General features: G+C 52.0%; 1 protein-coding gene across 1 annotated transcript in view; it reads right to left on the bottom strand.

Moving 5' to 3' along the window:
• LOC311107576 (serine/threonine-protein kinase Nek11-like) overlaps positions 1-12609 on the bottom strand; it is a gene marked incomplete at both ends in the record, with an annotated part of 69293 nt that overhangs the window by 15747 nt on the left and 40937 nt on the right. The window contains one exon of the mRNA XM_084150083.1: positions 11734-11860. Within this exon, the coding sequence (XP_084006209.1) occupies positions 11734-11860 (127 nt within the window). The remainder of the gene's footprint in view (positions 1-11733; positions 11861-12609) is intronic.

The raw sequence follows: 12609 nt of genomic DNA, 5'->3' as shown, positions 1-12609 counted from the left end.
CCTACCTCCACAATTCACCATCTCTCTCCCACCTCAACCTACCTACACAGTCCTCCATCTCTCTCACACCTCCACCTACCTACACAGTCAACCATCTCTCTCACACCTCCACCTACCTACACAGTCCACCATCTCTTTCACACCTACACCCTACCTCACCATCTCTCACACCTCCACCTACCTCCACAGTCCACCATCTCTCTCACACCTCCACCTACCTACACAGTCCACCATCTCTCTCACACCTCCACAGTCCACCATCTCTCACACCTCCACCTAACTACACAGTCCACCATCTCTCACACCTCCACCTAACTACACAGTCCACCATCTCTCACACCTCCACCTACCTACACAGTCCACCACCTCTCTCACACCTCCACTTACCTACACAGTCCACCTTTTCTCACACCTCCATCTACCTCCACAGTCCACCATCTCTCTCACCTCCACCCACCTACTCAGTCCACCATCTCTCTCATACCTCCAGCCACCTACACAGTCCACCATCTCTCACAACTCCACCTACCTACACAGTCCACAATCTCTCTCACACCTCCACAGTCTACCATCTCTCTCACACCACCTATCTCCACAGTCCAACATCTCTCACACCTCCACAGTCCACCATCTCTCTCTCACCACCCACATACTCAGTCCACAACCTCTCTCACACCTCCACCCACCTACTCAGTCCACCATCTCTCTCACACCTCCACCCACCTACACAGTCCACCATCTCTCAAAACTCCACCTACCTACACAGTCAACCATCTCTCTCACACCTCCACCTACCTACACAGTCCACCATCTCTTTCACACCTCCACCTACCTCACCATCTCTCACACCTCCACCTAACTCCACAGTCCACCATCTCTCTCACACCTCCACCTACCTACACAGTCCACCATCTTTCTCACACCTCCACAGTCCAACATATCTCACACCTCCACAGTCCACCATCTCTCACACCTCCGCCTACATCCACAGTCCACCATCTCTCACACCTCCACAGTCCACCATCTCTCACACGTCCATCTACCTCCATAGTCCACCATCTCTCACACCTCCACCTACCTACACAGTCCACCATCTCTCTCACACCTCCACCCACCTACACAGTCCACCATCTCTCTCACACCTCCACCTACCTCGACAGTCCACCATATTTCTCACACCACCCACCTACACAGTCCCACCATTTCTCTCACACCTCCACCCACCTACACAGTCCACCATCTCTCACACCTCCACACATCTACACAGTCCACCATCTCTCTCACCTCCACCCAACTACTCAGTCCACCATCTCTCACACCTCCACCCACCTACTCAGTCCACAACCTCTCACACCTCCACCTACCTAAACAGTCCACCACCACCTCTCTCACACCTCCACCTACCTACACATTCCACCATCTCTCACACCTCCACAGTCCACCATCTCTCACCTCCACCCACCTACTCAGTCCACCATCTCTCTCACACCTCCACCCACCTACTCAGTCCACCATCTCTCTCACACCTCCACCCACCTACTCAGTCCACAATCTCTCTAACACCTCCACCTACCTACACAGTCAACCATCTCTCAAACCTACACCTACATACAGTCCACCATCTCTCACACCTCCCCCTACCTCGACAGTCCACCATCTCTCTCACACCACCTACCTACACAGTCCACCATCTCTCTCACACCTCCACCTACCTACACAGTCCACCATCTCTCTCTCACCTCCACCAACTACTCAGTCCACCATCTCTCACACCTCCACCCACCTACTCAGTCCACCATCTCTCACACCTCCACCTACCTCGACAGTCCACCATCTCTCACACCACCCACCTACACAGTCCACCATTTCTCTCTCACCTCCACCCAACTACTCAGTCCACCATCTCTCACACCTCCACCCACCTACTCAGTCCACCATCTCTCACACCCCCACCTACCTAAACAGTACACCACCTCTCTCACACCTCCACCTACCTACACATTCCACCATCTCTCACACCTCCACAGTCCACCATCTCTCTCACCTCCACCCACCTACTCTTTCCACCATCTCTCTCACACCTCCACCCACCTACTCAGTCCACCATCTCTCTCACACCTCCACCCACCTACTCAGTCCACCATCTCTCTCACATCTCCACCCACCTACACAGTCCACCATCTCTCTCACACCTCCACCTACCTCCACAGTCCACCACCTCTCTCACACCTCCACCTACTACATATTCACCACCTCTCTCACACCTCCACCGACCTACATAGTCCACCATCTCTCACACCTCCACCTACCTACACAGTCCACCATCTCTCACACCTCCACCTACCTACACAGTCCACCATCTCAGACACCTCCACCCACCTACTCAGTCCACCATCTCTCTCACACCTCCACCCACCTACTCAGTCCACCATCTCTCTCATACCTCCACCCACCTACACAGTCCACCATCTCTCACAACTCCACCTACCTACACAGTCCACAATCTCTCTCTCACACCTCCACAGTCTACCATCTCTCTCACACCACCTACCTCCACAGTCCAACATCTCTCACACCTCCACAGTCCACCATTTCTCTCTCACCACCCACATACTCAGTCCACCATCTCTCTCACACCTCCACCCACCTACTCAGTCCACCATCTCGCTCAAACCTCCACCCACCTACACAGTCCACCATCTCTCACACCTCCACCGACCTACATAGTCCACCATCTCTCTCACACCTCCACCCACCTACACAATCCACCATCTCTCACACCTCCACCTACCTCCACAGTCCACTATCTCTCTCACACCTCCACCTACCTACACAGTCCACCATCTTTCTCACACCTCCACAGTCCAACATATCTCACACCTCCACAGTCCACCATCTCTCACACCTCCACCTACATCCACAGTCCACCATCTCTCACACCTCCACAGTCCACCATCTCTCACACGTCCATCTACCTCCACAGTCCACCATCTCTCACACCTCCACCTACCTACACAGTCCACCATCTCTCTCACACCTCCACCCACCTACACAGTCCACCATCTCTCACACCTCCACCTACCTCGACAGTCCACCATCTTTCTCACACCACCCACCTACACAGTCCCACCATTTCTCTCACACCTCCACCCACCTACACAGTCCACCATCTCTCTCACACCTCCACACATCTACACAGTCCACCATCTCTCTCACCTCCACCCAACTACTCAGTCCACCATCTCTCACACCTCCACCCACCTACTCAGTCCACAACCTCTCACACCTCCACCTACCTAAACAGTCCACCATCTCTCACACCTCCACAGTCCACCATCTCTCTCACCTCCACCCACCTACTCAGTCAACCATCTCTCACACCTCCACCCACCTACTCAGTCCACCATCTCTCTCACACCTCAACCCACCTACTCAGTCCACCATCTCTCACACCTCCACCTACATACACAGTCAACCATCTCTCACACCTCCACCTACATACAGTCCACCATCTCTCTCACACCACCTACCTACACAGTCCACCATCTCTCTCACACCTCCACCTACCTACACAGTCCACCATCTCTCTCTCACCTCCACCCACCTACACAGTCCACCATCTCTCTCTCACCTCCACCCAACTACTCAGTCCACCATCTCTCACACCTCCACCCACCTACTCAGTCCACCATCTCTCTCACACCTCCACCCACCTACACAGTCCACCATCTCTCTCACACCTCCACCTACCTCCACAGTCCACCACCTCTCTCACACCTCCACCTACTACATATTCACCACCTCTCTCACACCTCCACCGACCTACATAGTCCACCATCTCTCTCACACCTCCACCCACCTCCACAATCCACCATCTCTCACACCTCCACCTACCTACACAGTCAACCATCTCTCACACCTCCACCTACATACAGTCCACCATCTCTCAAACCTCCACCTACCTCGACAGTCCACCATCTCTCACACCACCTACCTACACAGTCCACCATCTCTCACACATCCACCCACCTACACAGTCCACCACCTCTCTCACACCTCCACCTACTACATAGTCATCACCTCTCTCACACCTCCACCTACCTACACAGTCCACCACCTCTCTCACACCTACACCTACCTACACATTCCACCATCTCTCACACCTCCACAGTCAACCATCTCTCTCACCTCCACCCACCTACTCAGTCCACCATCTCTCACACCTCCACCCACCTACTCAGTCCACCATCTCTCTCACACCTCCACCCACCTACTCAGTCCACCAGCTCTCTAACACCTCCACCCACCTACACAGGCCACCATCTATCTCACACCTCCACCTACCTCCACAGTCCAACCTCTCACACCTCCACCTACCTATACAGTCCACCATCTCTCTCTCACCTCCGCCCAACTACTCAGTCCACCATCTCTCACACCTCCACCTACCTAAACAGTCCACCACCTCTCTCACACCTCCACCTACCTACACATTCCACCATCTCTCACACCTCCACCTACCTACACAGTCCACCATCTCTCACACCTCCACCTACCTACACAGTCCACCATCTCTCACACCTCCACCTACCTACTCAGTCCACCATCTCTCTCACACCTACTCAGTCCACCATCTCTCACACATCCACCCACCTACTACATAGTCAACACCTCTCTCACACCTCCACCTACTACATAGTCACCACCTCTCTCACACCTCCACCTACCTACACAGTCCACCATCTCTCACACCTCCACCTACCTACACAGTCCACCATCTCTCACACCTCCACCTACCTACACAGTCCACCATCTCCCTCACACCTCCACCTACCTACACAGTCCACCATCTCTCTCACACCTCCACCTACCTACACAGACCACCATCTCTCTCACACCTCCACCCACCTACACAGTCCACCATCTCTCTCAAACATCCACCTACCTCCACAGTCCACCATCTCTCTCACACCTCCACCTACCTACACAGACCACCACCTCTCTCACACCTCCACCCACCTACACAGTCCACCATCTCTCACACCTCCACCTACCTCCACAGTCCACCACCTCTCTCACACCTCCACCTACTACATATTCACCACCTCTCTTACACCTCCACCGACCTACATAGTCCACCATCTCTCACACCTCCACCTACCTACACAGTCCACCATCTCTCACACCTCCACCTACCTACACAGTCCACCATCTCAGACACCTCCACCCACCTACTCAGTCCACCATCTCTCTCACACCTCCACCCACCTACTCAGTCCACCATCTCTCTCATACCTCCACCCACCTACACAGTCCACCATCTCTCACAACTCCACCTACCTACACAGTCCACAATCTCTCTCACACCACCTACCTCCACAGTCCAACATCTCTCACACCTCCACAGTCCACCATTTCTCTCTCACCACCCACATACTCAGTCCACCATCTCTCTCACACCTCCACCCACCTACTCAGTCCACCATCTCGCTCAAACCTCCACCCACCTACACAGTCCACCATCTCTCAAAACTCCACCTACCTACACAGTCAACCATCTCTCTCACACCTCCACCTACCTACACAGTCCACCATCTCTTTCACACCTCCACCTACCTCACCATCTCTCACACCTCCACCTACCTCCACAGTCCACTATCTCTCTCACACCTCCACCTACCTACACAGTCCACCATCTTTCTCACACCTCCACAGTCCAACATATCTCACACCTCCACAGTCCACCATCTCTCACACCTCCACCTACATCCACAGTCCACCATCTCTCACACCTCCACAGTCCACCATCTCTCACACGTCCGTCTACCTCCACAGTCCACCATCTCTCACACCTCCACCTACCTACACAGTCCACCATCTCTCTCACACCTCCACCCACCTACACAGTCCACCATCTCTCACACCTCCACCTACCTCGACAGTCCACCATCTTTCTCACACCACCCACCTACACAGTCCCACCATTTCTCTCACACCTCCACCCACCTACACAGTCCACCATCTCTCTCACACCTCCACACATCTACACAGTCCACCATCTCTCTCACCTCCACCCAACTACTCAGTCCACCATCTCTCACACCTCCACCCACCTACTCAGTCCACAACCTCTCACACCTCCACCTACCTAAACAGTCCACCACCACCTCTCTCACACCTCCACCTACCTACACATTCCACCATCTCTCTCACCTCCACCCACCTACTCAGTCAACCATCTCTCACACCTCCACCCACCTACTCAGTCCACCATCTCTCTCACACCTCAACCCACCTACTCAGTCCACCATCTCTCACACCTCCACCTACATACACAGTCAACCATCTCTCACACCTCCACCTACATACAGTCCACCACCTCTCTCACACCACCTACCTACACAGTCCACCATCTCTCTCACACCTCCACCTACCTACACAGTCCACCATCTCTCTCTCACCTCCACCCACCTACACAGTCCACCATCTCTCTCTCACCTCCACCCAACTACTCAGTCCACCATCTCTCACACCTCCACCCACCTACTCAGTCCACCATCTCTCTCACACCTCCACCCACCTACACAGTCCACCATCTCTCTCACACCTCCACCTACCTCCACAGTCCACCACCTCTCTCACACCTCCACCTACTACATATTCACCACCTCTCTCACACCTCCACCGACCTACATAGTCCACCATCTCTCTCACACCTCCACCCACCTACACAATCCACCATCTCTCACACCTCCACCTACCTACACAGTCCACCATCTCTCACACCACCTACCTACACAGTCCACCATCTCTCACACATCCACCCACCTACACAGTCCACCACCTCTCTCACACCTCCACCTACTACATAGTCATCACCTCTCTCACACCTCCACCTACCTACACAGTCCACCACCTCTCTCACACCTACACCTACCTACACATTCCACCATCTCTCACACCTCCACAGTCAACCATCTCTCTCACCTCCACCCACCTACTCAGTCCACCATCTCTCACACCTCCACCCACCTACTCAGTCCACCATCTCTCTCACACCTCCACCCACCTACTCAGTCCACCAGCTCTCTAACACCTCCACCCACCTACACAGGCCACCATCTCTCTCACACCTCCACCTACCTCCACAGTCCAACCTCTCACACCTCCACCTACCTATACAGTCCACCATCTCTCTCTCACCTCCGCCCAACTACTCAGTCCACCATCTCTCACACCTCCACCTACCTAAACAGTCCACCACCTCTCTCACACCTCCACCTACCTACACATTCCACCATCTCTCACACCTCCACCTACCTACACAGTCCACCATCTCTCACACCTCCACCTACCTACACAGTCCACCATCTCTCACACCTCCACCTACCTACTCAGTCCACCATCTCTCTCACACCTACTCAGTCCACCATCTCTCACACATCCACCCACCTACTACATAGTCAACACCTCTCTCACACCTCCACCTACTACATAGTCACCACCTCTCTCACACCTCCACCTACCTACACAGTCCACCATCTCTCACACCTCCACCTACCTACACAGTCCACCATCTCTCACACCTCCACCTACCTACACAGTCCACCATCTCCCTCACACCTCCACCTACCTACACAGTCCACCATCTCTCTCACACCTCCACCTACCTACACAGACCACCACCTCTCTCACACCTCCACCCACCTACACAGTCCACCATCTCTCACACCTCCACCTACCTCCACAGTCCACCATCTCTCACACCACCCACCTATAGAGTCTTCCATCTCTCTCACACCTCCACCCACCTACAGAGTCCACCATCTCTCTCACACCTCCACCCACCTACACAATCCACCATCTCTCACACCTCCACCTACCTACAGTCAACCATCTCTCACACCTCCACCCACCTACACAGTCCACCACCACTCTCACACCTCCACCTACTACATAGTCACCACCTCTCTCACACCTCCACCTACCTACACAGTCCACCATCTCTCACACCTCCACCTACCTACACAGTCCACCACCTCTCTCACACCTACACCTACCTACACATTCCACCATCACTCACACCTCCACAGTCCACCATCTCTCTCACCTCCACCCACCTACTCAGTCCACCATCTCTCACACCTCCACCCACCTACTCAGTCCACCATCTCTCTCACACCTCCACCCACCTACTCAGTCCACCAGCTCTCTAACACCTCCACCCACCTACACAGGCCACCAGTTCTCTCACACCTCCACCTACCTCCACAGTCCAACCTCTCACACCTCCACCTACCTATACAGTCCACCATCTCTCTCTCACCTCCGCCCAACTACTCAGTCCACCATCTCTCACACCTCCACCTACCTAAACAGTCCACTACCTCTCTCACACCTCCACCTACCTACACATTCCACCATCTCTCACACCTCCACAGTCCACCATCTCTCTCACCTCCACCCACCTACTCAGTCCACCATCTCTCACACCTCCACCCACTTACTCAGTCCACCATCTCTCACACCTCCACCCACCTACTCAGTCCACCAGCTCTCTAACACCTCCACCCACCTACACAGGCCACCACTTCTCTCACACCTCCACCTACCTCCACAGTCCAACCTCTCACACCTCCACCTACCTATACAGTCCACCATCTCTCTCACACCTCCACCCACCTACTCAGTCCACCAGCTCTCTAACACCTCCACCCACCTACACAGGCCACCAGTTCTCTCACACCTCCACCTACCTCCACAGTCCAACCTCTCACACCTCCACCTACCTATACAGTCCACCATCTCTCTCTCACCTCCGCCCAACTACTCAGTCCACCATCTCTCACACCTCCACCTACCTAAACAGTCCACTACCTCTCTCACACCTCCACCTACCTACACATTCCACCATCTCTCACACCTCCACAGTCCACCATCTCTCTCACCTCCACCCACCTACTCAGTCCACCATCTCTCTCACACCTCCACCCACTTACTCAGTCCACCATCTCTCTCACACCTCCACCCACCTACTCAGTCCACCATCTCTCACACCTCCACCTACCTAAACAGTCCACCACCTCTCTCACACCTCCACCTACCTACACATTCCACCATCTCTCACACCTCCACAGTCCACCATCTCTCTCACCTCCACCCACCTACTCAGTCCACCATCTCTCTCAGACCTCCACCCACCTACTCAGTCCACCATCTCTCACACCTCCACCCACCTACTCAGTCCACCATCTCTCACACCTTCACCTACCTAAACAGTCCACCACCTCTCTCACACCTCCACCTACCTACACATTCCACTATCTCTCACACCTCCACAGTCCACCATCTCTCTCACCTCCACACACCTACTCAGTCCACCATCTCTCACACCTCCACCCACCTACTCAGTCCACCATCTCTCTCACACCTCCACCCACCTACTCATTCCACCATCTCTCACACCTCCACCCACCTACACAGTCCACCATCTCTCTCACACCTCCACCTACCTCCACAGTCCACCCTCTCACACCTCCACCTACCTACACAGTCCACAACTCTCTCACCTCCACCCACCTACTCAGTCCACCATCTCTCACACCTCCACCCACTTACTCACTCCACCATCTCTCAGACCTCCACCCACCTCCACAGTCCACCATCTCTCACACCTCCACCTACCTACTCAGTCCACCATCTATCACACCTACTCAGTCCACCATCTCTCTCTCACCTCCACCCAACTACTCAGTCCACCATCTCTCACACCTCCACCCACCTACTCAGTCCACCATCTCTCTCACCTCCACCCACCTACTCAGTCCACCATCTCTCACACCTCCACCCACCTACTCACTCCACCATCTCTCAGACCTCCACCTACCTCCACAGTCCACCATCTCTCACACCTCCACCTACCTAATCAGTCCACCATCTCTCACACCTACTCAGTCCACCATCTCTCACACATCCACCCACCTACACAGTCCACCACCTCTCTCACACCGCCACCTACCTACACAGTCCACCATCTCTCTCACACCTCCACCTACCTCCACAGTCCACCATCTCTCACACCTCCACCTACCTACACAGTCGACCATATCTCTCACCTCCACCCACCTACTCAGTCCACCATCTCTCACACCTACTCAGTTCACCATCTCTCACACATCCACCCACCTACACAGTCCACCATCTCTCTCACACCTCCACCCACCTACACAGTCCACCACCTCTCTCACACCTCCACCTACTACATAGTCACCACCTCTCTCACACCTCCACCTACCTTCACAGTCCACCATCTCTCACACCTCCACCTAGCTCCTAGACTCCCTCAATCTGCCTTAACGCTCTTGTTGCTCTCTGTCCCCTTCCATTTATTTCCTCTTCCTCGTCCTCTTTCTAACCCTTTAACTCCATCTCCCACTTCCTGTCTTTACTGATTACCTACAGTGAGCCCTCTCGTCCTTGTGAGATCAGATAAAGGGGCCGTGTGTGGTACAGTAGAGCGGTCGAGGCGTGAGGTGACCACTTACTCTCTCATTAGTGTGGTCTATGGAAGAGACGTTGAGCCTTGCGGAGTGAGGAGGAGTGGGAGGCAACAGACTACCCAGAGGGCTGTGTATTGGTGTCTGAGATCACCACCATCTCCTCAATTTGCTTCTTGCTCTCTTCCTCTCTGTCCGTCTCTCTTCCTCTCTGTCGGATAAAATAAGCCAATTTTCCACTCCCACTCTGGGATTAGTGGTAATTTCCTCTTGAAAACAGATGAATAGGGAAGGAAGGACAGGGGTGGAACGAAGCCGCTGGGAGGGATAGTGCAGAGTTGCCAGTGCTTTTGTCTCCATTCAGTACTATGTTCTACCGGCGGTACTTTTTTCTTCAAGAAATCAGATTCTTCTTTATGACTAACTTCTCAAAAATATTATTATTTGAAACCATGGAATATCACTATACGTGGAGCACTGGTGCTAAAGAAAGTCATGCACAGTTACCACTGTTCCATTCTTTTCAAAGAACTTTGCGAGTTCAGTAGATGCTTGCACTGCAGAGAAAAATGAGGGATCTATCGTCGCTCTTGGTATTAAAGGTGTTCTTTATGCTCATCTGCTGATCAGACCAACGGCCGTATCGACTCCATTCATCATTATACATTAATCTATTTCTACCACTCTTCTACACCTTATTACTGATCACATATTCCAGTCCATATCCAAAGTGCCTCTTAGCCATGCTCCTTTTGGACTGCTTTGAAGTGAGTAGCAAGTTCTCATGAAATGCCAGCCAAATCTCACAGTGAGAGTCTGCTTGATACGTGACAGCATTACACAGCAATCTGAACTCAGCACTGTAGCCTCAGCAGGAAGCAGAGAGACGGAGGAGGAAACTGGATGTCAACAACTCTCGAGGTTCGGAGGGGTATGATAATCAAAAAAGAACTCATCTTCAAAACGCAGAGCTTTAAACAGGTGTTTGTCTCAAGTTTTAAACATGAAAAACATTCACACAATAAAACTTGTAGTGGCTGCCGCAACACAAAACAAGTGTTACAAGTGTTAAGAAAGTTACTAGACATATAACAAACAGTGCATCATCAAGACAAATGTCAATGTCAACTCACCGCTCAACCTATCTAACCTTACCTTTCTTTACATTTGAACTTTAACCTAACTTTGACCTTTCTGTCTTTGAGCCTAGCCGTAGTGTGCTGCTCCCCCTACCTACCAGACATCAGACTTGGAGTCGTAACCCTGGTGGTTCAGTACTTCAGGGCTCATGTAGTAAGGCGTGCCCGTGAAGGTGGTGGCCAGGTCACATGACCCCATCAGCAGACAGGACACCCCAAAATCACCTGAACAGAGGAAGAGCAACACTTATAATAATAATAATAATATTTAATTTGTAGATTCGCATAACGTAGGAAACAAAACAAAGAACAAACAGCAACAATACATCAAAACATGACCTACTAATGCAAAATATAGACTAAGCAGATTAATTGATCAAGCATTATGGGGTGATTAATTTCAAACTGGAACCTTGTCTTATTTCCTGTGCCCCTATTGATTCCATCTGAAAGGACCAGGGGGATGGGTGTGAGCACTATGGAGAAGGCCAATCAAAAGGCTGAAAGAAGTGTCCGCCATATTGCTTTCACCTATCCAGTCCTCTCTCGAGTGACGAGGATGAGTCATCACAGGAAGAGGAAAGAAAGACCATTTTCTGTTTGGAAATGAACCATCAGCACAATTTCTGTCTGGAATTGAACCATTAGCACATTTTCTGTTTGGAAAATAACCATTAGCACATTTTCTCTTTGAAATTGAACTATTAGCACATTAAAGTAGACAGTTTTCTGTTTGGAATTGAACCATTAGCACATTTTCTGTTTGGAAATGAACTATTTGCACATTTTCTGTTTGGAATTGAACCATTAGCACATTTACTGTTTGAAATTGAACCATTAGCACATTAAAGTAGATGGTTTTCTGTTTGGAATTGAACCATTAGCAAATGTTCTGTTGGAATTGAACCATCAGTACATTTTCTGTTTGGAAATTAAACATTAGCACATTTTCTGTTTGGAATTTAACCATTAAA

The sequence above is a fragment of the Coregonus lavaretus genome (assembly GCF_964263955.1).
Source record: "Coregonus lavaretus genome assembly, chromosome: 3".
NCBI classification, from domain to species: domain Eukaryota; kingdom Metazoa; phylum Chordata; class Actinopteri; order Salmoniformes; family Salmonidae; genus Coregonus; species Coregonus lavaretus.
This window is presented reverse-complemented; position numbering and strand designations above follow the sequence as displayed.